The 26,695-nt window shown below is 43.0% G+C and overlaps 1 protein-coding gene across 3 annotated transcripts; it reads right to left on the bottom strand.

Moving 5' to 3' along the window:
• Window positions 1-7,900: 7,900 nt before the first annotated feature.
• coro1cb (coronin, actin binding protein, 1Cb) lies at window positions 7,901-25,215 on the bottom strand. 3 transcript variants are annotated; one of them, XM_080509665.1, is made up of 11 exons: window positions 21,559-25,215; window positions 15,499-15,698; window positions 13,421-13,543; window positions 12,048-12,177; window positions 11,666-11,847; window positions 11,465-11,584; window positions 10,746-10,850; window positions 10,412-10,557; window positions 9,447-9,504; window positions 9,116-9,358; window positions 7,901-8,859 (listed from the first exon to the last, which is right to left on the bottom strand). In XM_080509665.1, exons 1-11 carry the CDS (start codon window positions 24,005-24,007, stop codon window positions 8,740-8,742), a joined length of 3,876 nt encoding a protein of 1,291 aa, XP_080365791.1. In that variant the 5' UTR covers window positions 24,008-25,215; the 3' UTR covers window positions 7,901-8,739. The 3 variants fall into 3 exon arrangements, with proteins under 3 accessions (XP_080365791.1, XP_080365793.1, XP_080365792.1); XM_080509667.1 differs by lacking the exon at window positions 21,559-25,215 and adding an exon at window positions 19,037-19,120; XM_080509666.1 differs by lacking the exon at window positions 21,559-25,215 and adding an exon at window positions 18,765-18,886.
• Window positions 25,216-26,695: the final 1,480 nt, after the last annotated feature.

Here is a 26,695-nt window from a genome sequence, read left to right as displayed (position 1 = left end):
GAGACAGTATTTCATGTGTACATGGAGGTCAGAGAGTTAAACATCTGCTTCCTTCAAGACGAGTGTTTATTCTTAATCTCTCTAGAGGCAACACTGACAGCAGAGGGTTGATGATGCTCGAGGCGGAAAGATCATTGACACTGCAGTTAAAGTTATTCTGCTGTCAGCCAAAATGGGATTGGCATCAAAGGTGACTTTGAGAAGACATACTCAGAAATTCTCTCTTCTGAAAAGCAACTTTGGGTTGGTTTGAGGAGAATCACTGTTTTCAGATTGCACTAAATGTTTTAAATCTGTGCACTGGGTATTGTCCAATGAAATCAGTGACGCAATGCTCCTTGTCCACAATGCATTGGTCTTAAACACTGGGTAAAAAGATCCCTCCAGTATGGTGTGTATTATTGCCACAATCAAGAAACTTGAATGTAATTTGTACCATGAACCATTTCCACAGATAATTATTGTGCAGTTCTAAGTTTATAGTCTTGGGTTCACTGGATTAAACCAAAATCAAACAAATCATCGATCGATCATTCTCAGCAGACCGATTACTTTTGTCCTTGCACTTTTTCCCTCATTCGGAATAAACAGCTGAACTGATGAAAAGATCACAAAGCATAACTGAACTGAGTAGAAGCTAAAAGGGTTAAGAAGTAGACCTGTTCGGAGATATTTTAGCACTGAAATACTCTTTTGGACAGAGTAACATAGGATACCTCGAGAAAGAAGGGAAATGAAACTTCACGTCTATACTGAGAGACATGAGAGCTTCAATGCTGCTCAACGTTGCTGCATATATCCATGCATGTCCAAATGAAACTCTACGATTCCATCATGCAGTGCCAACAAAAATGAATCTGGTTGGATCCTGTTGTGCTCAGTACAAAGTTCCAACCATATAGCCAATACAATAAAAAAAAGTAACTATCTTTGGAAATAAAAGAAGTAACAATATGGCTTCAACAGAGTTCTGACCTCAACATCTCGGTGTCTGTTTGCATTACATGAAGACATAACAGAGACAGCCTGCATTAACTGTAGAAATGTGATTTTTGAATTCTTGCAGAAATCTTTCAAAAACGTTCAGTAACTTTACCAAAGGACATTGATGCTGTTCGTGGCGAAAAGGGACGTCGCACTAAATATCAATTTGTTTTCCGTTCATCCACTTTCCATTAAAAAATTTCCTATCAGCACGTCTATTTTTGGGGGCAACATTTGTCAGTCTTTCCTGAGACGTTTGCCCATGACTGTATATGGCTCACACTCTGCTCGCCGCTCAACTGGCAGCACCAGCATACACTTTTATCCATCGTGTGCTCCATCTGTGCGCAAGCTGGGCTGCGTGAACCTCATCTCCTCTGGAAAAGGGGGCTGGGAGTCTCTCTTTTCTTTCAAATTAATCACCCGCTCACACCAGACCTAATATACAAGGCAAGACGTGTCCGTGTTGTGCACAAGTCAGTAGATACTGCATCATAAATGCACACATATTAATAGAAGGAAAAGGGGCATGCACCCAAAATGCCTCTTCACCTTTCTACTTCCTGCGCCTGGATGTTGCTATGAATGTTTCATGATGCTGTAATGTCGCCCTGCTTCAGTTCTCCATGATTTTAGGAGGCATCGGGGAAACAAGCTGAGGAATAATGTAAAAGTATTTACTCACCATCCACTTTAGCAGAAGTTTGTCAGTTGAAAAGCCCCACCGATGGAGAATGAGGTCTGAAAAAGTGAACTAAGAGAGAGAGAGAGAGAGAGAGAGAGAGAGAGAGAGAGAGAGGGAGAGAGAGAGAGGCAGCCACACCACTACTGCAGTTTCAGATTTCAGCTGGGAGGTTTGTCTGGACGATGTAAAAAAAGATGTTGTTAAGCATGAGGACAAATCCCTCCTTCTCCCCTCCACTGTTCTCCTCCCCCTTCAGTTTCCCAGAGTGTCTGAGCTCTCCGGCCTCCACACAGATTGTTCTTGTTAGGTAGGAGTTTAATGAAGTGCTGTGGGGGCAGGGGCCTCTCCTCCACTCTCCTGTGTGGCTGACTGGATGTTTTGAGGCAATACCACACAAAGAAAATACAAAAATAAACACCTGATGACAGTAAAAGCATTATATACCAATTCAATTATCCGGTTTGAATCAAAAAAGGGGGGTCTTGGATTGTTTGACAGCAATCGTTTTGAACTCCTCAGTCACTTATACTGACACCTAAAAGCAAATCTGTGGGGGTTAAAAAAGCCAAAGGGCAGCTTGTGCGAGTAACCTCCTGATGCAGGAAGAGGTTAACGTTTCCTGTGTGGACTAACTGGCGAAGAAGAAGAGGGGGTGGAGACCCCCAGAAACAATGCAGTTATGTTTCATCCAGAGTCGAGCCATTAAACTCACACAGTGTGTGTGTGTGTGTGTGTGTGTGTGTGTGTGTGTGTGAGGGACCACTTTTTAGGGGGAGCGAATGCGAAGGGGTATGAGTGAATGCATTTTTGTAAGCAAGTCTGCAATGTCTACGATCGTCCAGAGACAAGGGGAGCTTTATATGGTCATCAGGAGCATGAGATGAAGCGCGGCATCCTGCAGGTTTACATTCGTCTCAGATCTGTTGATAGTCCCCAATGTCTGTTTCAGCTGCACATTTTCTGAATGTGAAAGAAAGGAAGAGAGACAACACAGCACCCTGATAAGTATTCAGAGAAGCATTTTCTTTGTACGGGAAGGAAGGTGAATATGAAATCCAGTCCAGCGGAGGAAGAAGAAGAAGAAGAAGCCTTTTTTTCAAGCCAGTTTCATCAATAAGGAACTGACTGAATTCACAGAACTTCAGCTTTATTAGGACTGTTTACCATTCAGAGAAACACAGAAACATGTACAAAAATACTGCATTCTACGTAAAATTAAACCAAGTCATTGACAAATATTTCAATCTATTGATTGAGCAACTATCATTGTATGCAAAGAAAAAAAACGAGTCAGTAAACTAATCAAGTTTCAGTGACCTACATCAATATCCTCCTGGAATGAATGTGAAAAGAGAAATAAGCTCTAAAAAAATGCTAAGTGGATGCTGCCTGTTTCCTCTTTGAATACATTATTCACTTATTATTGTCAAAGAACTTCGTCACGGTGAAATGTCATTTTTTTCTTCAGTGCCTGCTGTTTAATAGAAACATCTGTAATGTTTATCCTCCATATTTTTTGTAGGATTTTCTACTTTTCAAAAGTCCAGAATTTACAAAAGAAATACAAATATTTCAGCGAGATGGTGAGAGAAATATATAGTATATACAACTTCCACTGGAGAGATAGATGTGTGATGTTAGGGATGTATTCCTGAATTGCTTTTAAAAGTTAAAAATGCAACGACAGATGGATTTAAAGCACAATTAAGTCAATGGCAGTGTTTGTACTCCCACTTACTTATGTTCCATTTTGTTTTGTTATTTTCGAAAAAAAAAAGGGTGCCTTAACATCAGTTTTCTTCACATTCTGTTGTCAGAAGCCTTCGGGTGCAATAACAAGACTCATAACAAAGCGCTACCATGAAGTTAAATAAAACATTTGTTCAATAAATTATCACAATACTGTTAAGAGTCCAGCTACCAGAGCAGCTCTTGTAAAGTGAACAGTTTGGGTGCAGAACAGTAATCCCTTGACTAAGCAAGCCTTCCTGTGTCCCGTCTCAAAGTGAAATACCATCAGGGCTCTGCTCCGGATGTTTAAAAAAAAAACCAACGCACACTTTGATCACTCTCTTCATCCTGACACGAATTCCCAAGCGGAGACTGAATGTAAAATTATGCAAAAAAACTTTTGAACTTTGGTCCAAAATACACATTTCCTGACCTGACTTCACCAAATGTGAGCCGGTTAAGTTCTCCGCTTGTGTTTTCTGGCTTCCACAAATGGGATGTGCGCCACTGACATTAAAGAGGAAGTATGCGTAAACGCAAAATGCAACTGTCTTTACGTCACTGGTGTCAAACTGCTCAGTCCAGAGTCTAAACATAACGGTCGTTATCTGGTAAAAAGCTGCTCAGCGTTAAGTTATCTCCCCCGTCCTCGTCGCTGTCTCCCGCCCTGGGAATGACCAGGACTCCGTTAGTGACCGGATTGTGCTGTCTCCTGTAGCTGTAGTTCCTCTCGGGAAGAAGAGCAGAAATGCACATCATCTCTGTCCCCTCCTGGGACCTCTTGACCCTGTAACTCTTTGCCGACAGCTTGGTGCAGAGGACGATGGTGGACACGATGAAGATGGTGGCCAGCAGAGCCAGACAGGCGATGACGACGAGGCAGTGCTTCACCACGCTGCGGCTGGAGCAGGTTTGGACCTCGGTGCCGGCTGTGCTCTTTGAATTGTCCCCAGGTGCTGCTGTGCTCGCTGGGGGAGGCTCGGTTCGTGGGTTTGGTGACTTCTTGGTGGCGCGAGGGATGAGGATCGCCGCCGTGGGGCTCGTGGAGGAATCGGCGGTGGAGCTTCGGGCCTCAGTTGAGATGAAGGCTGCAGCAGCAGAGCTTGAGGAGGAGATCGGGCTGCTTGTTGCCGAAGAGGGCTGAGAGACACGTGAACGCTCAGTGCTGATGTGGGTCTCAGTCACATCGCTGGACGACGGCGTCGTTTTAAACGTCGCCGCTGATCCCCCGGACGTGATTATTGCCCCCGTGGACGCCCCGGGGACTGACGGAGTGCTGTGACTGTGAAAGACGATGGGAGGCCCACTGTTGGAAGAGGTGGTGGAGGAGAACTCGGAGCTGTTTTCAGGCGCTGTGACGGCTGTGGGTCGCGCGGGAAACACGACCGGCGAAAGTGCAGCGGATGTCGCGGCCGGAGTCGCCACACTGGTCACAGTGGTGGTTGATTGTTGACGTTGACCCTCAGTCTGTTTCACTCCCTCGGTGATTGTCGCGCCTTGAGATGACGGCGCCGGCCGCTCAGTTGTGATCGCTTCTGTCGAGCTGTGACTCACAGCAGTCAAAACGACTGTGTTGATACTTGAGCCGCTCGTTGCTACGTGGTTTTTTTCAGCTTCCTCTGTGGGTGACATCCGGCTCACTGCTGCTGTGGCGGCACCAACCTCTGCAGATTGGTGAGATGGAGTCCAGGTTGGAGCCCGGGTCTCGTTCTCATTGCCTGCAGTGGTCCACGGAGTGGTTGGATTATCGGTATCGTTTTCTGGTGTGGAAACACTCGCGGACACCGCCGCGAACAGAACACACAGTCCCCAGAGAAGAGCGGGACACGTCTGGATGAGCATCATTGTTGAATAAGAAAATCTGAAATTACAGCAAAAGTTCCATTGAGACACTTTAGATAAGGACAAAAGAGTCATACCAATAACACACGGCGGGGAAAAAAAAAGTGTGTGTCATGTGTCTGCGAAACAATCATGTGTCTTTCACCACACCCTTTGCCTCATTTCTGCAGAAAAAAACAAAACACAGATGCTTTACAAGAAATGTTACGTTTTTTTTTTTGGTCATTTAGACAAAAATTTCGCAATAAACATTGAAAAACCTTTGTAGATAATGCAGGAGCTTGAGTCAAACAAGGAAAACAACTGGAGATGAAATCTTTCCAGTCTTGATAAATCATTACAAGATTTCACACCGCAGCATTTTATGAGACTGAATCCTGAAGTCACAGTCGTTCAACCACCCTCAGAAACATTTGCTGTGTTCTTACCTCGCTGCTGGTGAAGCCAATAGATGTGATGACTAAAACAAAAATAAAAGTAGAATTCAGCAGATTTCAGGCTGCCTGGAAGAACATCTTCACAGCACTGACATGCTGACTGTAGCACAGCCTGACAGAAGAAACAGGAAATGTTCACCCTCTTGAAAAAAAACAAAACCCAAAACAAAAAAAAACTGCCTTTACCTCAACATTTTCAGATAAGTCGGACACACTTCCCTCTGAAACAGAGAGCCTCACCATATGGCTGCGTCACTCTTATCTAAAGGTTTTTTTTGTTTGTTTTGTTTTCAAATTAAAATGCAACATTGAGAACATTTACAACTTTAGTCGCTTTATAATTTTTTTTCTTACCTCGTTCATGGAAAGCTGAGGGCTCCTCAGGTGTGTTTGCATGCTTTCTCTGCACATCAGTGCAGGGAAGGCGTCAGTTGTGACATCGACTCCAATTTTCCTCTCATGACGAACCTTGTCCACACTTCTGTCTGAGACTTGAGGCTAAATGTCATATGGAGATAGAAACGCCCCAATTCAACCGCTCGTGATGCCACAGTTATGCAAAGGCGGCACGTCAAATGTGTAAATCAGTCCTAAAGGCCTCGTGGCGGGGGATGTCCCTGATATGCCGCTCCAAGCGTTGAATCGTGATACAGAACAACAGTGACAAACGAAGCTTGTAACCATTAAGGAAAGAGAGACGCCTGTGGAAATCTTAACTGTCACTTCCTGTAGCGTTGAGTCACTCTGAGATGTGGTCAGAACAAACAAACAAACAAAACCGAGGTTGAGAGAAGACCATAGCGATGCAATGATATGAAGTTTGTTTGTAGTGGCAAGTGTTGCTTTGCTGAAACTGGAAAACAGTGCAGGAGTGAAAGGCCTCACATGTGGTAAAGCTATTACTGCTCAGATTGAAGGAGCACTTGGTTTCCTACTTGGTGGCATCTTGTGGTGGCATTTGCACACTGCAACCAATTGAACACAAGTCCTCTTCCGCGTTCAGACGTGAGCCTGCGGTGGCTTTAAACTTGCGCTGATACAACTTGCTTTAATTGAGCAACACTTCAGGTTTCTCGCATCGTAGCGAAACAAACGGATCCCGAGTTTTCATTAAAGAAAATATAAACAAAAGATGTACATTTCTACATTCGTCAGTAGTCCACCAAATCTTAAATCCAACTCCTCAATAGACAAGATCCTTTCAGGGAGCTTATTAACTATTTCAACTTTCTTGTAACTCGTCCACCAAGTTAATAGGGGACATGTTCATTCTGCACAGCTAAGACTTTGCATAAAACTAATATAAAATGCATTCATCTCTACATTCTGGCAGTTATACTCTATTAAAGAAGAATATATTTTTTTATTATTGTGAATTGCAATTACCAAATCTTACAAAATGTCCATCGGCACTTAAAAATAACCTCAATATATAATTTGTTAATGAAACATCCTAGATTTGGTTTCGACATTATTCTGGAGGCAAAAATCTAAATCGTTTCCGGGTAACCACTATGAATTCTCATCTTCTGTATATCAAATGCCAATTTGCATTATAATATAGTTTTGTGGTTTTGGCAAAAACATAGAAATTCTCTGACAACAACAGATACAATGAGTAGATTCATCAATGGGAATAGTTTTTTTTTCACTCCAGAGGTTTGGTTGTAAAATACAAAAGATGAAGAACTAAAATGCTCCAAGTCTAATTGAAGGTTCACATCCTGCCTTTTGTTTTTTTTGTTGTTGTTGACATTTTATATTGTGTTGGACTGTTGTCTATAAATGGAGGTAGAATTTACGAGAAGCCAGGAGTTGTGGTGACATTAGAAAGGGCGAGAGAACAGAACCGTCTGTAGAGCTCCATGATGGGTGAAGTGATGAGACTGTATTCATAGCATGAAGGAAGAAGTGTCTGTTAGTTGGAGGGGGTTTATTAAAAAAAACCCCAAAAAAACCTACTTCTGTCCAATGAAACTGGTTTCTGGCCAAGGCTGACGCCTGATTTTCCTCACAGCCGTGTTGCATCACTCACAGTAATCGCAACTTTAGTTTAAAAAAAAAAATAGAAACACAATTAATAGGAGGATTTAAAATCTATATTTTTGTGTCAAAAGAATCAAGAAAAATGAGGAAAAGTGGTGGGTTTTCATGTGGAAAATCTTTATTATGTGCACAGAACTGGTTGCCAGGGGTTCAGTGAAACACAAGCTGGGTGAGTGATCCCTTCCCAACACCAATATGCACTGGAGAGGGCGGCGCCTCAGTTCCACCCCGAACAGTGACAAGAGGCACCACTACATTTTGCACAACATTTACACCAGAGAGATGCAACCCTCCACCCCCCTCCCCCTCCCAATTAAAACCCACCGTTAAATCTCGAGCCCAGAAGAAGAGGAACGAAATGTTTCCAAAGGAATTCTTCCACATTCATAAATCTGATGGATATCGATGAGAAAACAGGTGGCAGGGCTAAAAGTTCCAACAGCTATTATTAAAAAAAATTAAAATAAAATCCAGCTTTGACTATATATATTGTTCTACCAGGTTGTAACTGGAATGTACAACAGGAGAAAACAAAAACAAATTGTAAATGTAAAAGCAGTGCATGAAACCGCACACGAGTCATATTTGGCAACACAAAAAAAAAAAAAAAAAGAACAATGGAAATACTGATGCTACATACAGTTTTTGAGTAGTAAGTACAAACTTCACATAAGAATTTTTTTTTTTTTTACCACAATCTGAAAGCAAAACAAACAAAAAATAAAACAGATTTAAGACTTTTTTTCCCCCCCCTCCAACAAAAAAATGTCTTTTCTTCAAAGGTGAACATGGGCTGAGAGTTTTTCCTTTTCTCTTGTGTGTGCCGGGGCGAAGTGTGAAAATGGAGGCTTGATGAGGAAAAAAAAATAAAAGTTCATGTTGGAATGTTGGCTTGGCCTCGTCGCGGGGACGACGCCAAGCTCTCCGTGAAGCCGGATCTCGAGACATTCGGCCGTGGCCGATCCCCGTTCCCAGTCGATAGCCTCTCCTGAAAACGGCGAGCCGGTCCGCGTCTCACATGGCGACCTTGGCGACCTGCTCTTCCAGTCTGGCAATGCGACGGTCCTGAAGGATGACGCGGTCCCTGAGTGACTTGAACTCTCGCAGCACCTCCTCCAGTTTGTCCTCTATTTTCTGCTCCAAAACAAAGACAAGACGGCCTGTAAGCAAACTTTTGCCGTTCGTCCTGGTTGTATACGCGGCAGCGCTCTGTTGCTATGAACTGTATTGTGACCCCGAAATAAGCAACTATGTGTGGATTCATGACTTTTCTAAATTGTTCCAGCCATAATAATTACGGTGAGCGGCGTCCAAATGTTAGAAAAATAGCGTTCGGGTTATGAAAAGTGAACTTTTGTTTCCATTCGGCATTTAGGCGAAAATTACTCACAACTGAAGGCTGTGGAGGAGCGTGCTTCTGGACAGTGGGGATGTTCTCTGCTTTTGTGACAGGCTTGTTCTCCAGGACGTTCGTCTTGACCACCTTCAGGTCGCGGCTCTTCGCGGAGACGTATCCGTCTTTGAGCGAGATCAGGATGGGGCCGCCGTTCTTGCCGGCGAACCATTCCTCCGCCTCCAGGGCGGGATCGGGCCCGGCTGTGTCGGGGTACAGGTCGTCCTGGAACAGATCCGACTGGGGCGGAGCACCGAGGGGGAGGGGGTCAGTGAGAAAACGGGACGGCGGCGACAAAGCGGCATGCTGGTGATCGGATTGGCCTTACCTTGCGGGGGACTGTCATGATGATTGGTTCACATTTTCTCTCATGTAATTTGTAAAACCTACAGGGATGATAAATTATATGAATAATGAGAATAACAAACAAGCATGACCGTCACATCAGATTACCATCATACGCAAATCTTCTTACATCTTCCAAGCGTTCAAGCCTGTTTCATCTTGTAGTACAGGTTTGTGCCACAAGATGGTGCACTGAGTTATTTGAAGATCTTGGCTGCTTAAGAATAATATAATATAGTTTACATCCATGAATCGCAAACTGTGTTACTGCTCCCTCTAGTGGTATGTGGGGGCAAGTCATTTGAAAGTCTATAAAACTATGAAACGAGTGCAAAACTTAGAATGAAAAAAAAAATAAAACATGTGAAATTCATATTTAATCCAACCAAACCGAGGGAGAAAAGGAGCTGAAACGAAAACAAACTGCCACTGAAGTAACTCAACACTGCGATCAAACACGTACCCCTTTAAAACAAGCCTTCAACTCAGAATTGTAAAGTTTTTTTTAATCGTCATATTCCAAACAAATCCCATTACCTGAAAATGTCACCAGCATTAAATTGATTTGTACTGCACCAACTTTCCTGAACATTTGTGAAAAATGTTTCTAACATTAATTCATTAAACATGGGAAAATCCGTCCAAATTGTGAATCAAAATAAAGCGTACATTTAAATATAATAGTTTGCCTTGTTTATTAGTTTATTAGTCTTTAAAAACTTTTTCATGACCAGTTATATTATTGGATTTTTAGATGTTTTCAAACCTAAAACGATGTCTCGAAACTGAACTGGTCCCATGATTCACTGATGAATCATGAATGAAAAATCTTTTGCCGCTTTCTTCGGTGCAGTGGAAGTGGTATATATTTAGCTACGCCGAAGAACTCAGTGAAATGATTTAGAAGAAGAAGAAGAAGAAGAAAAAAAAAAAAGAATGGCAGAATACCTTGCGATTTCACATTTGTTGACATCCAGACCTCGTTTGGGCATGTATCCCATGCCCCTCTGGGGCTCCTTGGTGGAAAAGGTGTTGAGGTAGTGAACAAACGGGGCCTCGTCAGTGATCTCAAAGTACCGAATGCTGCTGTCACCCTGCAGGTCGGAAGCCAAAAATCACATCATGGTGAACTTTCAACGTTTTTTTTGTGTGTGTGTTCAGTGCTCAAGAGCTTAAGATCTCTACTTTGCGGTGATTTTCAATATTTCTAGATCTCATAAACAGTTCTGAGGATTGTACACATGCCAGCTCCTCCCACTGCCAACACTGTAAGATCGCTTACTTTTCCACACAGGTAGACTATATTGGTGTCTGGGTCGTAGAAGGGCAGCAGGACACCGTTGCTGCTGTCCATCTCTTGCACACAAATTGGCTCGTCCATGTTGTTCTGGAAACAAACGAAACATTCATTTGAAATCGTTTTTAATTCAAGAAAAAAAAAACCCTCTAAGATCTGGCATCACAATGAGCAAGAAAGAACTCAAATGAGCTGGAGCCCACTGCTGGCTGCGTTATTTTACTGGAGGGCGACGTGTCGTACAGAAAAAAACACCTTTATTTCAGTATTAAGTAACATCTATGTTCTTCTATGACAAAAAAAAAACACTACTTTTTCTTTTTAGATATAACAGGCCTTTTATAAAACTGTTTTTTTTTTTATGATGTCAATTGCCATTTTGTTTAATTTTAATGGTTTTGATGGGACAAACTTAATTAAAAGTCAGCAAATTAATATGAAGTCAAGTTATGGGTCAGAGGTGAGCTGTGCAAGTTTGAATCTCTTGCCTTCCAACAGATCTGGGAAAGTGAAGTCTGTGTTAACGATCAACTTTGATTTAGCGGGAGTGCACATGTTGCAGCGGCAGTGTGAGCAGACAGAAGAAACTCCTTGCGTGCGGAAAATGTGAACCGTGCTCTTCGTGATCACAATGATTAGAACCGCGTGCGTCGCGTCAGTGTCTTGTGGAGAAGAGCGGAGCTGACTCGACGGCAGACACTTACAGATTTCCATAGAGCGAGCTGGCGCTCGCTCATGCGGCTGAATCCTGTGGTGAAAATGTTTCCATCTGCTAAAAAGATCGCCCTCATCGGCCGAGCTCCCTCGTGTGCTTTGTCCTTCTCCTATAAACAGACACAGCTCGTCAGATAGATCGCGATGGAGATCAGCTGGGGGTGGGGTTGGGTGGGGGGGCTTCCACATACCGTCACGATCTTCTTTTTACGGGGGTCAATGACGCGGACCTTCTTGTCCTTGCAGGCGGTGCAGAGCAGGCTGCCATTGCGGCTCCAGCTGACACTAAAGATAACATCAGGGTGCATGTCCTCCAGGTTGATCATGGCCTGCCCCGTGCCCACATTCCAGATGACGATCTGGTTGTCGCACCCTAAAATGGACACGCAACAGTTCGAGTGCACACGCCTCTTTTGTCTCGGTTTATTTTGAGCGGCTCACATCACACCACGGCGAGGGCGTTGAGCTAAGCGCTCAGCTATGGCGTGCCGCCGTGCGCAGCGGACAAAGCGGCTGGCCGCCGGCTTATTGCCGTTGAAGGGCGGGAGCAGAGGACTCAGGCCAAAAGGTTACCTGCACTGAGAAGAACGTTGCGAGCGGTGGGGTGCCAAGACACGATGCCGACCCTTTTAGAGTGGCCCTCTAACACCACCACGGGCTCCGACAGCGCCGTTTCCAGTCCGTTCTCCGGGATCTGCCAGACCTGGGATAGATGGGGTGGAGAGAGCGCGAACGTTTAAATTGACCGCTCATCTGTGGGGCCACATCAGTCCAGGCTGCTCCCTTAACTTGGTCTGTAAAGTCCAACTAAATAGTGAAGAAGTGAAGTTTGGACGCGTCACCGAAATGTTCATATGACAGAGGGATATGAATTTTTTTATGTTTTAACGTTTGTTTCTCTCTGTTAAAAGCACCACGAAATGACTGTGCTGTATGTGATGCTATATGAATAAAGTTGAATTGGACATGGATTTTTTCTAAAGCCGGATTATTGAATTTGTTATTGAAATATTGAAGAGGTTTGCACTTCTTTCTTTGTGCCCGAGCGCTGGTGAGTATGTGCTCAGCTCTGTGCTGCAGTGTTCCGTTACCACCCAGTTAGTGTTCCAACGGGTAGTGACAGTCGAGAGCGTAAATAAATATTGGTCTGCGGTGTGAGGATCTTTCCTATCCAGAGCCTTGTGCTCTACTTTACCCAAGATCTCATCCAGTCTGTGGCTTTTCACAGCAGAGCGCAGGCGGTTTCCCTAATCCCAGGAGTAAATAACACATTTTGGGAGATCTGCAATTTTCAGAGCCGCTTTTCACAAGTTTTCACAAAAGTTTGAGGATGTTCATCCCAAAACTGTCCGAAACACATCTGCATATTCTCATTTGTCCAGGTGGGAGGGAGCGTAAAGCAAATGGAATCAGATCGACTGGAGTTGATCTTATGCGTTGAAAGACATTTTGTCATTCATGAAGTGGATAAGGAAAATTTAATAGAAGGTTTCTGAACAAGATGATACAATATATATTATTATTTCATACAATAATCGATTCACCTGCGCATGTTAAATGTATGCATTCATCTTCTCTACTGCTTCATGTTGTACAGGGTTGCCTTGTTCTGGAGCCGAAGCTTGACAACTACAGCCGGAGACTAATAGTCAGTCCATCACATTTAATTACATTCAATCATTTCTTGGAACGAAAGAGAATTCCATTTTGTCGACCATTACAGTCACCATTCCCCTCAAGATGTACGAGTATGATCAAATGAATCAAATTCAATGAATCCTACATATTATTCTTATTGCGTAACAGAAAATATAATACATCTGGTATGAGCTGTCCACTTTTTGACCGTCACGTCACATGAGGTGGATCAATCACAAGCCACAGTAAACAATAGTAAAACAAGCTCAACGTTAATGTGATACCGTAAAGAAGAACCGTGTCCTTACCATGACTGTGCAATCCTCGGAGCCGCTCGCGATGACTTGGTCATTATGGGGACACCAGTCAATGTCCAACACGGGGCCAGTGTGGCCACATACTGTAGGATACACCTTGTCTATACGTCCAGTCTGCAGGACAAAGAGGGTAAAGAGAGTGATCAGTGACGTCCTGTTTATTCAAAAATAATTTCTCCTTTAGAGCTTGAAACCAAAACTATGATGAGATATGGTCACACATTTCAAACGGAAAGGTTTTAAGTCGACCAGCCCATTGTCCCTGATCGAGTTCCACCCTCAAAACACAAGAATTATCACCCCCCCCCCCCCCCCCCCCCCCACTCACTCGTGAACGCGTTTGATGTATAATAATATCATACAATCTAGCTCACAATGATTGAACAAAACACACAAATAAAAAAAGCTTGACTGATGTAGAGAAGTAACAGTAGTTCATGCAAACTTTCATAGATCTTAAGCTTTATTTTAACCTCTTTATCGGGCAATGACCATATTTGGTATTGTCTTATCCCACGTTCCCCCCCCCCCCCCAAAGGCACACACTGATGTGTTAGGGACAGTCACACAGACTGGAAGAGGAAACAAGTTTGCCTCAACACTGAGACACACATTTGTGAGTTCCAGAATATGTGAGACTTCCTGAATGTGCCACAGTTCTGGAATTCACAGATCTGAGACAAGACGCACGCAGATTTGTTCGGCGTCCAAGCATTCGCATTGTCGCGTCGGTGAGCACATTTTACACGTGTGGCCACCACCTAACAATCCCAGCAGCCTGCTCTCGTTTTTGGATTTTCTCCAAAACGGGGACGTCGCGCAGTGAGAGCAAACGAACGACCTCAGAAAAACGTCAGGATCATCTTTTGGTTGGACGAGGCCGCCGTAACGTGATCGCCTGCACAGTGGGTGCCTTTACTGCGGGGCAGATTTGGTATTGATTCGCTATGGATTCTGCTGCAGATGTGAGCCTCGGGGGAGCAGAAGGACAGGGTCACCACGGCGGGCGCGCTGGAGAGCGGACCGACACAATCGATTCTCCGCATGTTCAGGATGCTATGAAACGACAACAGACTTCGGTTACGACTCATGTGCCTCCGGATACGATTTACATCCTCAGATAGAAAGGTTTACTAGGAATCCGCTATTCCCCTGTCCGCACTCCCTTGCTCGAGAGGCAAGACGGTGAAGAAAGGCACTAAAACACATTCAGATTCAGAAAACCTTCACTACAAATTGTTCCAATCGTTAACATTTCATATCAAATCGAATTGAAGGACGTACTTTAACATTTATACCTCAGATGACCACATTAGCGTTAATGGGAGATACAGTATAGATGTCCTACTGCCTCCTCAGGTCAAAATTATGAATCTCCAAAAAAAAATGCATTGACATGATGCATGCAATCCAACTGCTTGGGTTTTATTTTGAAGGTGGCATCTTTCATTTCTTCAATGTATGTAGTTTGAGCTTATGAGCACACTTTTACCTCATTTTCACTCGAACCTTACTTTAGCGCTCGAAACTGTCGGCTCAAAAAACAAAAGAGAAAACGACCGATGGCTAATGTGGAGTTGTTAAAAAGATGTGGCCGTGAAAGCACTTAAACTTACCTTGTGTAGGATAAACATGGGACTTTTTATCATTGATTTTGACAGCGCTGGGTTTGATTGAAATCCCAGTCTCTCAGAACCGTCCCACTTTATTTATTCAGCCCTTTGAAAAAGTATAAATAAATGTTGTGACTCATGTGGCTGGTCTGTGTTGTAAACTATGAAACATAGTCATGAAAGTTGAGTCGAGCTTTCACACCTTTGTTTTGTTCAGTAGCGACACACCGCCCCAGCATTGGAAGCTTAACAGTACGTCCTCTTCCAATTGGTAATTAGCATTTGGATATTATTATGAACTGTGAATCTATTAGTTGAATATGATATGATGAGTTCTGACTAAGTCACACATCGTAGGAGGATAATATTAATAATTAAAAAAAAGTACGTGTAAATCTTATTTTTAACGTAGCGGCGCTAAAAATCTCCAGGAAGGCCGTCATTCAAACGCCTCACCTTTTGTAGAGGAAGCACGAGGAAGGCTCCTCCGCCGCTCGCCTCGATGATGATGGCAACGAACTTTGGGTTGACAGCGCAGAAGGAGCTGTCCCACGTGACCCTCGACACGCGGATGTCATCGTAACACTGGTCGTTCCTCACGGCTTGGCCGAACACGTGGCGGAACTTGCTCTGTCGCACAACTCGCCGCAACATATCTGAGGAGAAAGAAACGAGAACGAAGCAGGTCAGACGCTTAACTGAATGGGAAAAAAAAAATAAAAAATTGGGGCAAAAAGTGGCTCCTCGGTTCAAAGAACTGTGCAGGAAAAGCCTCTCTGAAGCGTGGAGAGGAAAGACTGAGATAAATTTGACTTCCTCTGCCAGCGCAGTCCGCCTCATTTGACATTATGTTTATTAACTGTGCCTGACTCAGAGCCGCACGGCGAAGACGTCAGCTCTACCTGCTGGCAAACGTGAACTGCAGAGAAACTTACCTCCTTATCTCTGTGCAGTTTCTATCATTTATTTTTTTTTTTTTAACTATTTGATGTGAAGGAGGTACTTAGATAAACACTTTTTGCCTCCTTTAGGTACGATTTAAAGTGTTTAAAAAATGGCTGCAAGAATGAACATGGGGCAAAGCATGCATGGGTTATTTTTAAGATGTATTCAAACAATCCAGCTTGTGAAAATAGCGCTGTATTTTCGGATCTATCGATTAGGATGCAGGCCTGTAGTGTCAGAGCTGTCATCGCCCGGGATGTATTTTTACTGCTGCATCACTTCCTGTGAGCACACCACAGATGGCCCGTTGCTACTCTGAGACTTGGGAAAAGCTTTCGCTTGTCGATCCATAACAATAAATAGCTCAGAGGATCTGACAGAATAAAGTTCCTGTTTCAAGACCATTTTTGGCAACTTGGGTCATTTTCACTTTGGAGGTAAAATAAGAAAATCAATGAAAATGTGTCTCCTCTTGACTCCATCTACTGCTTTTCCCCCAACAAACTGTCTTCAGCACTTTTTTTTTTTTGCCACTATTTTAGTGACAAGCAGTTTTGGGGTAATTATCTGGAAAATATAATGCCTCGGAGCAATCATTAAGCTGCCAGTCTGAAGCGACACACTGAGCCGTTACACAAGCTGCAGTTTTCTCTCCAATTATCCACACGACTATCTTCACACCAAGCCACCTGCTTCTACACATCCAGGCACGGATGTTAAGAAAAAAAAACTAAAAAAACTGGAAAAGCTGAATCACTGACCTCTTTGGATGTAACACAGGAACTTTCTAAAATATTACCTCAGAAACCTTGATTTTACTGTTTTGTACAGAAATGGAACAAAGCCTGCAGCTGTAGCACAGTCAAGACATAATTTTGATTAAAAATCATGTTCTTAATCAATGATCATTTAAATCCCCCCCCCCAAAAAACATGTTTTGTGGTTGCTTTTTTCGGGTAGTTTTAACTCCACGCATGCTATCGCTCATGCTAACTATGTAACTCACATTATGAGATATTACGCAAGTGTAAATTGAGAGAAAGCACTAAAAAAGTTAAGGGAATGCCTTTTCCCAGGGTGATTTCTTGCTTTTATTGTTTGAGATGAAATACAAAAACACCAGTTTTCAAACTGTTTTCATTCAAATACATTTTAAATATAAAATTAGGCAAAAAAAATTACTAAAATGATCAAATGAACATCATACCAAAAATATAACTGTGATAATTGTCTACTGGATAAGGTTAAGATTTAAAACTGAAAATACAACTTAGAAATGAAGCATGGAAGTTTGAATGTTGGGGTTGGAACATAAGACCCTATTTTTAAATGAATGGATGTAACAAAAAAAAGAAAAGAAAAGCCTACTTGGTTTAAGATGACAGTCCACAATAAAATATTGTAGATAGAGACTAACCTGAAAAATCTCTTTAATTTGATCACGCGATACCATGAGAAGAATAAACCTTCCCAAGATGGTCTACCAGACATGACCCTTCTTAAGTCAAATTCTTGCCCGAGACAATTCGCCAGAGCTGTAAACACAGAATACGTTGCTGCAGGGCTGCAGGAGGACAGTGAACAGCGTAAACCGAGCACAGAACAGCGTGTTCCCTCAGCCAATGCCGGTGCTCCATCCACCAGCAAAAACTACCTCCACATATTCATAGTGATGAGGAGGAGCTGCTTCATCAAAACCCTGCATCCTCTCACTGATGCCATAACAGACATAGTGCTGAGCATCATCAGCATCAGCATCATCATCATCACCCTCCTCATCTTCATCAGCATGATGGGAGCAGGTACACACACTGATGCTGGGAGAGCATCTCATCTGTCATGTCAACACAATGCAGCTCTGCAGGAGTGTGGGACTAAAAAAAAAAAAAGGGTGTGTGCAATGCCACCAAGCATGCAGCCACAGCCACCCGTGCTCGGTCCCAGTCTGTTATTTTACCCGGCCGGTGCAGATTCTAACGGGGGGGGGGGGTAAAAAGCATCAGACTCCATTGGACCGGGGCTGCTAACGGGAAACAATAGTTCAAGGCTAACGTTAGCATTTAACACAAAGCCCGAGTCGATCTCCTCCTCTTCGTCAAACATCCGCACACCGAACCGGGAAAATACAAAAGCCCACTTGAAAAAAAAAAAATCACGTGTTACCACCCCACCAACAGGGATTTAAAAAAAAAATAAAAAATCACGGCTGGGTGGGAAAGCTTTTTTTTTTGGGGGGGGGGGGGGGTTAGCCCTGCGTGCTAACGGTTACTGGAGGAGAGGAGGTGTTGTGCGGAGTAGCCAGATGTGAACCATGCTAAAATATATATATATATATATATAAAAAAATAAAATAAATCCTTATATCTAAGTTTGTTCAAGACGATTCATGGAAGGGTAAAAAAAACCCAACATAATCAGATGTTGGAGGAGGTTAGAGAGCAAGGGCAGCTGTGTGTGTATGTGTGTGTGCAGCCGGCCGGGGGCTGATCCAGTCTCCACCGGAGACGCGAGCTGCTGAATTAAAAAAAACAAAAAAAAACGTTATCATCACGGATTGGTTCTAACGTGTTTTGCATCAGTCTCAAAACTAGCAGCTAACCATTAGCCAACCGCCAGCTGACGCAAGTGCAGATATTTCCACCCATTTTATTTGGGCTGCTCTCATTCTCAAAAAAACCTCCTCCATCCATCCATCCATGCAACCATCCATCCATCCATCCGAACGGATGCTGCACATCCCCGTAAAACGCACGAGACTCTCTCCAGTTCGTTCTTACCTCCTAAATCTATGCAAGATTTTGGTTTGCACGAGCTCAGAGGAGGGAGGGAGGGAGAGGGGGGATCAATCACAACACATGAATGTGGTGGTTCAGGCGCGCCCTTATCCTGCAGGACGGTGCTCGAGTCTCTCCCCCGGTCTCCTCCAGAGAAAAACCCCGCCGCGGTGTGCTTGTTCGCCCCTCTTTCTTCACTGGCAGGGTTTAAAGGCGTGCTGGTGTTCCAGGACGGACATGCAGAGCATCTCCCCACCCTCTTCACCGCTCCTCACCTGCGCCGGACTTTTTTTTTTTTAGCAGCGGTCTCGTCCTGTCCTCCTCATCGCGTTAACGTTGACTGGCGACCGCGGCGCATGCGCAATACGCAGAAACCGCGTTTGTTTTTCTTTTTTCTTTCTCAACACCAAAAGCTGTGAATGGAGAAGGGGGGGGGGCAAACAGGGCATCTCGCTTTTTTTCCTGCTCCTTATCTTCCCTTATTTATGCTATATAAAGATTAGTTCAGATTATTCAGATGACAAAATAAAAGTGCATTTGGAAGCAAATACCATATTTTTGTGTGAGGGTCCCTCCCCCTTCTCTCCCATCCCAATCTGCCCAGTCAAAAAACAATGAACAGCCCCACTATGTGTTCAACAAAGCTATGAGCAATTTCCACCTTGGATTAGTAAACTATTTCCATTATAGTTAATACAAAGTTTCTCAACTCAAAAAGTACTGGTTACTTTGAAGCTACCAGTTATGATGTTAAAACAGATATTTGACAAATTTTAGGTGCATCATCGATTGTTATAACATCGGAGCAAGGATGAACTCACACTCGGTAACGTTGGGGATAACGTTTAGTAACATTCATACTTTAATTCAGCTCAGCGCACAGCAGTTCACTTGTATCTGCTCCCCACATAACAGTTTCGGGGTGCAACACACACAACAGCGCAAGGGTTCCGCGTTCCAGCCCGAACAGCAAATACAGTGACACAGTCACTCATTATAACGTCGATCATCAAATAATATTTGTTAGGAAAAACAAAAGTTAAAAACAAAAGAGATATGAACCAGTGTAGTTATAAACTATGTCATAGATTTTCTCAATGAAAATAATAACGCAACATGCCAAAATCTTTTTGAAGAGTTTAAAGTTTTAATATTTTTCATATTGTGGGCATACTAAGCAATGCATTTTAACTTTTATAGTGGTGAAAAAGATGACACTGTGTAATTTGGACTTCATAATGCTCAACAATGCAAATATTCTATACGTGATTTCCATACTCGTGAGAGTACACCTACCAAAAATACTACTTAATTACTGCAACAGCAGTATTTGTATTGAATCATTTCCACTCCCGGGGCCCACTCCCAACTCAATTTGATCTGGAGAGCAAAATAAAAAATAAAATGAAGGCACAATTATTCATAAGTAGCAAGAACTCCAAAAGTTTCCTCTTATCTTAGTGCAAAGACTTACAATGAAATTATGGACCAATTTATTTAATTTGATCTATTATTTTTAAATAAAACCTCAACAAGTGAAGAAAAAAACCCCTGCTATTTATTAATACCTCCTGTTGAAAAACAAGTCAATGGGTTTGGTTTGGTTTCTTAGGTTTGTGCTAAACTGCTTTGTCTGGAGACTGACGTTACCAGTGCCTGATTCTTTTAAGGATGCACGATTTCTTTAGCTTTCAGCATCCGTGTCGTAACAAACGTAACCTCAGAGTGTGGCTTTGTTAACAATACTTCACTAGAATTTCCATTGTTCACCATCTCTCTGGCACAGCTCTCAGTGTTGTGTGGTTATTCCTGCCCCAATGCCATTCCCACCATAGACACTTTCCAACAATACGTAAGGATTATAAAGGTAACAAATCACACTCACATTATCACTCAATTAGAGTCAATTAGCATCCAATTCAAGACTTGTAGTCGAGCTGGATTAAAAAAAAAAAAAAAAAGCTAAGACTATGTTTTATAGCTACTGTGACAGTTGTTTGGTTCCCATTTGCATTTTGGTGTGAAAATAGCTTTTTGTTTTGTTGTTCTTAGTGTCAATATAAGGAAAACTACACTACACCTCTTCAGAAACACTTGATAAATACAGTGCCTCCAACTCAGTGAGCACGTATTCAGTTCAAGGCTTGGGAAATCGTCGGTGTTTGCATGTTCTCCCTGTGTGTGCATAGATTTTCAATGACATCTGAATAAGGTTATATTGACGTCTCAAACTTGTACCATATGTGTGAATGACAAGGTGTGTGTGTGTGTGTGTGTGTGTGTGTGTGTGTGTGTGTGTGTGTGTGTGTGCGTGTGTGTGTCTGCTGTACTGGTGCCCTGCCGCCTAATGCATGCTGGGAACTGTTCCAATTCCACATGGCGTTAAGTTGAACAAAGCAGCATAGGAAATGGATGAATGGTTCTTTGTAGGTAGAATTTGGGTTATTCTAACAATTGAACTTGTTCAGCCACCTGAACTGACATGGCTAAGATACTCTTTAAACGGTTTGTCATGACAAGTGACCCCCATGGATTTATATTGTTATGCTTAGTCACAACTCATCATATAAAATCTTTTCTGTATTTCAGCTAAACACATTTTAAAGGCTTTGAATTCTATTTCTAGTTTGTTGAGTAAGCAAATATATAAATATCGTGATTTCTACATTTTAATAAAAGCAAACTCACCCTCATGCAATACACACATTCCCCATGCATGCCTGTTCTGAAAAGTGTAAAAAAAAAAAAAAAATGTAAATAAATTCTAAATTGATATCTTTAAGCACAAAACACTCACCTTTTTTTGGAGGCTGTTGTACTTCTGCCGGTCTCTCTTTGGGTTTCTTTGCAACGTCAAAAGTGTCTTTCATTTGGGACACTTTCACACTTGGACTCTGCTCGGCCACTCGGGCCGGCGCTTTGGGCCCTTCAGGGTTGACGCGGCTCTTATGTGTCTGCTTTTGGTTCGCTTCTTTGATAATCAAAGCCACCGGCTTATATGAGTCCACCTCGGAGCTGCTTAGATTAGATGTGTCTTTATAGTTTTTAGATCTGTCGTTGCAGACTTGCGTACAGACTCTCTCTTCTCTTCTCTCGGAACAAGCTTGTTGTTGGATTTCATTGTCTGATGTGAATTCCGGTTTGTGAGGAGGCTCTGCGGAGGAAACAGAATTCGGGGGCTTTGTTGCAGCGGGAGGAGGTGAACATTTAAATCTAGATCGTCTCTCCAGGAATACTCGTCTCTGTAACATGTCCAAGTGTTCTGGGTCTTCATCCGGGGACAGTTTCTCCATCCGCATACAATAATCATAGTCAATCATATTTCCATACTGGTCGTCCAGGTACTCAGCTGAACGATGGTCCCAAGGGCAAAGCTCCATTGACAGCCGGCGGTCTTTAGTCGGCAGGAAGTAGGTACCTCTCTCGTCCCACAGCTGGCACATGTCCTGGTTAATGGGACTGTTCCCCAGAACGTCTTTGTTAAAATGAAAGGTGTGTCTCCTCTTGGCCTTTTCCTCCGAACGTGCATGATTTTTGCTTCTTCTCTGCACATCAGTAGACATCAGCTGTGTGGTTTTGAGCTTTATAAAAGGGTTTTTAGGTTTTTTGGGCACAGGTGGAGGTGGGCCTTTGACTCTGGGCTTCTCTGTTGGCACGGACTCGCCTGGAGAACTGCGGGAACCAGGTGTGGCGTCCGGTCTCATTTTTGAGTCCACCACATTTGAGTCCACTTGTGTAGCCATTGTTTCGTCTTTTCGAGATAACAGGTGTGTTAAAGGTGGAGCCGTGATGACGGCAGAAAAGCACACGAGCTCACTTTCCCTCTTCAAGCTTGCAATCTGTTTCTTTCTGCGACAGTCTTCGTTCTCTGGCAATGGAGGGCAAGGGATCAAATCACATTGTTCCAATGAAAACGAGGGATTGTCTTGCAGCTGTGCTATCACAGATCGGGTGGTTAGGCCCTCGAGTGGGTCAGGGTTGGCAGCGTCAGCGAACACTTGGCTGTCATCTCTCTCGGTAGTGTCTTTGACCTCCGCTCTAACCCTCTTAGAGATAGCAGTGGGGAGCTTGTTCTGTCGAAGCTGATCCGCTCCTTGAGTCTCCTGTGTCGTGATCCCTGACCGGTGGCTTTCCTTATCCTGACTTCTAGTTTTGTTTAATCCCGACTGCTGCTCCCGTTTGACGTGCCCGGTGCTTTGGTCACTGAAGCGTTGCTCCCGCTCTCCATTTCCTGGACCAGTTGTCTCTCTGTGGGCAGCTTCTTTGGGACGACCTCCTTTTAGCTGACACCTGCTGCCTGTCACTTGAGCCATTTCCCTCCCAATATTGGCTGCGAGTGAACTCTTAACACGTGCGTCGGCTGAAAATGTGTCAGACTGTCTGCCACGCTCCGCGTTGCCTGTCTCATGAGGACTACTCCCTGAGTTTTCTGACTGATCGTCATCATTGCAATCACCTGAATCTCCAGCAACTCTTCTAATGGATACTTGAGGTTTTTTCTTTGGTCTCTCTGGACTTAAATCAACATTATTTTCCATGTCAGGTGACATCCAAGCCTCATCCTTTTCCAGTACTACAAAGTCCTCCTCGTTTGTGGGATTCCATGAGGCTGTATGATCCTTGTTTTGAGTCTCATGACCGAACTTTCTGTGACCATTTCCTGATATCGTCTCATTTGCCCAGTCCTCCATGGCTGTAGTCCCAGCGCAGGCCACAGCCTTGTTTTCAGAGCCTTGTTTTAAGTCTGAAATTTGTCTTGACTCCTTTGAACTCTGGACACTTTTTGACTCCTCCACAGTCGGAGTGGCAGCCGTTGTGTCTCCACCCACACACCCGACCCTGGCGTTCACAGGGTGCTCGTGCTGACGCTGAGGCCTGATTGGTCGCCCAGTTTGGGGGTCTGTACGTGCAGAAGTGACAGTGAGCTCCCCAGTGTGCTCAGTGGCCGGGCTTCTGACGCCAATCCCACTAATTCCATCGTTTCTCTGGCAGATTAAGCTGCCTTCATCCTGATCTTTGCTCCCATCTTGATTTGATACCTCTGACCGCTGGATGTCCTCAGTCTGTTCTGTTCTCTCGGAAACATCGATGGACTCCTTGTCTTTTTCTGAGGCTTTGTCCAGCTTCTGACCCATGGCTGTTTTCCGTCTTAGCCTTAGGAGAAGAGAGACACAAATGTCAACACACGGCAGGGAATTTATAAGCAAGTTACAGTTACGTAATAAGAAGATGACTTGCATCCTCATCCCAGTTAAGTGAAGTCACACAACAGGCTTCGCTCTCTCACGCTTTCACGATCTTAAATCTTCCTCTATTTTTGTATATTCTTCTGTACGGTTCACACTCGTCCTCCCGTGGCCCCTCTATCTGTCTCTCCCTATTCTGTCAGATAGGAATGCTGTGGTGGCTATAATTAAAGCAGGTTCAACTGCTGCCAGTGAGTCAGGAGGCCAAAAAAGAAACAAGACAAGTTAGATAAGAGGTCAGCTGTCAGGTGCCAAGGTCAGACAAAAGAGTCAGGGCGAATATGTCCTAATATCTGCTGACAAACACATAAACTGTAAATCAGGCGACAACATTTGGATGATCTTCAGACATGAGACTAAACTGCCTCGTGTGATTTGTGAGGCCATCACCTTGGACAAGCGGGTCCCTTTGTGAGACGCCACGTACTGTCAATTACTGCTCTGGAGACGGGGCGGATTTGTGCTTCACGCGCCTCCCCTCCGACTGCCTAAATGTTTACGGTTGTTTTGGTGACGGCGGCTGTGGAAAGGTCACCTGGAGTACGTGAGTTAAGTCACAGATGCTCGGACTTCTGAACTGAATTGTTCGCTGCTGTGTTCAATGATGGCAGAGTTTAACAATGTCTGTGATTGATGGCGTGAAGATTACAAAGAGCTCAACAAGGCTTTGGCTGCAGGTGACATGTGGACGGGTCATTCCTGGCCGATGACCAACAACCACAGTGCCAAAGTATTGTGTCACTTGGATGTTTGTTTTGCAAAAATAATAGACTCACCTCTCTGTTTTATACAGATTTAATGTTTGAGTTTTGCAAATATTATCCACATATACATGACATTTGTTATGTATGTGTTTATTTATATATGTATGTATACAAATCTATATGTACCAATGTGTTAATGCATGTATATATAACTTACATAAGATGTAAAGCTTTTGCTAATTTATTAGAATTTTAATTCTAAATTTGTATCTGAGCACATGTTGGTCCAGGACATAACATTTACTTAATTCCAGCCCCAACTGTTTTTTGTTGTTGTTTTTTTTAAATATGACTAAAAGATACTACTGACTGTGTTGGTTGAAAAGTTAGGATGGACAGAAAAGTGACTGATCCTGTGTTTGTAATAATCAGATTTCTCAAGCTCTTGAATCATTTCGAACTGATTTACACAACCGATACGTATATATATATATATAAAGAGTCCTTCTTTGAATGCTCTCCTATAGATACTGTTATTTAATCTTTCAATTCAGTTTCTTTATTTTATGGGGGTAGTAAACTGCATAGATGTTGTGTCTTGATCTTGGAGAGATAAAACATTTTGTCTGTGACTTGTCACTGCCTCAAAATGTGGTTGTAAAGAGTAGCTGATTATTAGACTTTCTGTAAACGTTCATCATGAAATAGATTCAGGTAAGTTAAAAGAAAGAGACATTAAATCGAGCACCGAGGGACCAGAATTGTACATCTCTGAACAACGGAGGAGTTTTGACGAATTCAAAACAGAATCTTTATACAGACGATGATAAAACAAAAAAGTTAAATTACTCATAACATTGGATTACATAAATGAGCTTGTGAGGGGTAATTGTGCTCATCTGATGTCAGCACTGCCTCATTTCTTTTGCTATTTGGAGTTTCTCTGTCACATTTCTCTGGTTTTCTGATACGGAGCCGGGAAAAATCAATTCATTTGACAGACGTGTACTCTTACAACTTTAGTGTATCTGGAGTGTTATTTTTGGATGGATGTGTTATAATGGCAGCAGTGGGAGGCATCTGTGACACTGGCCTGTGAAACCCCCTCCCCTGTTCTCTCCCCCCTCCCTCTCTCGCTCTCTCTCTCTCTCATGCTTCCAATAGTAAAGCAAGCAGTTTATAAGAGACTTGTGACTTAAAGTACCCAAATGATCAGCACATGGCCACATGATTATTTTTTCTTCCAACAAAATACTATTTATATCCTCTTTAGCCATAAAGTTAAAAAATTAAAAAATTAAAAAGAAGCCTACATTCAAACATTCTACATCAATTTTTTAAATGTTTATTTACAGCATTTATGTGGTTCTTGCTTTTTACCTGGATTTGACAGGATGTTTAATTCCTATCTGTAAAATTGGCAAAATTCACTGGCAGCAGATAAATGCATTAAAGTTAAAACTAGCTCTGCAGAACCACACGTGTCTACAATCCTAATCTATCTCGTGACATTTAGGCAGTCCTCCTGATCTGTTTATATAGCATTTAAAAATGATGTTAAAAAGAGGAACTTCCCTAAAACAAATCAAACGACAGGCAGTTTCCCCAATGCACAGAACCTCTGATGTCAAAGCAGATATTTAAGTGTAGGTAGATACTTACTGAGGCTGACGTTTCGCTTGCCTGTCCGTCCAGTAGGACTTTGGTCTTTCTGGGCGATTTCTTTGTCGGCTGTCAACTGCCTCATGATGTCAGAATGACTTCATTCGACTCATGCAGCTTCAATTTGACTCAACAAAAAAAAAGCCAAAGACAACATGCAGCACATTTCAATACAGAACCCTTTAAAGAGCTACAATTTTAAGACCCATTAGATTAATTACCCCCTACAACGTTTGAAACCTTTTCAAACTGTATTTGTTGTATTTTGTGTGGGTATATACGAGTGAAAATAAACTGAAGTGAATCGAGGTAGAGTTCATAC

This window comes from Blennius ocellaris (genome assembly GCF_963422515.1).
Source record: "Blennius ocellaris genome assembly, chromosome: 15".
Lineage (NCBI taxonomy): Eukaryota > Metazoa > Chordata > Actinopteri > Blenniiformes > Blenniidae > Blennius > Blennius ocellaris.
This window is presented reverse-complemented; position numbering and strand designations above follow the sequence as displayed.

What these genes read in the sequence shown, in the direction of transcription:
- coro1cb (XM_080509665.1), bottom strand. Translation starts at nt 24,007, where the DNA reads ATGAGGATGCAAGTCATCTTCTTATTACGTAACTGTAACTTGCTTATA. An exon ending in ACAACAGCCTCCAAAAAAAG is followed by an intron (nt 15,699 to 21,558) that starts GTGAGTGTTTTG and finishes CTTTCTCCTCAG; the next exon opens with ATATGTTGCGGCGAGTTGTG. An exon ending in CCGAGGATTGCACAGTCATG is followed by an intron (nt 12,178 to 13,420) that starts GTAAGGACACGG and finishes CATCTATCCCAG; the next exon opens with GTCTGGCAGATCCCGGAGAA.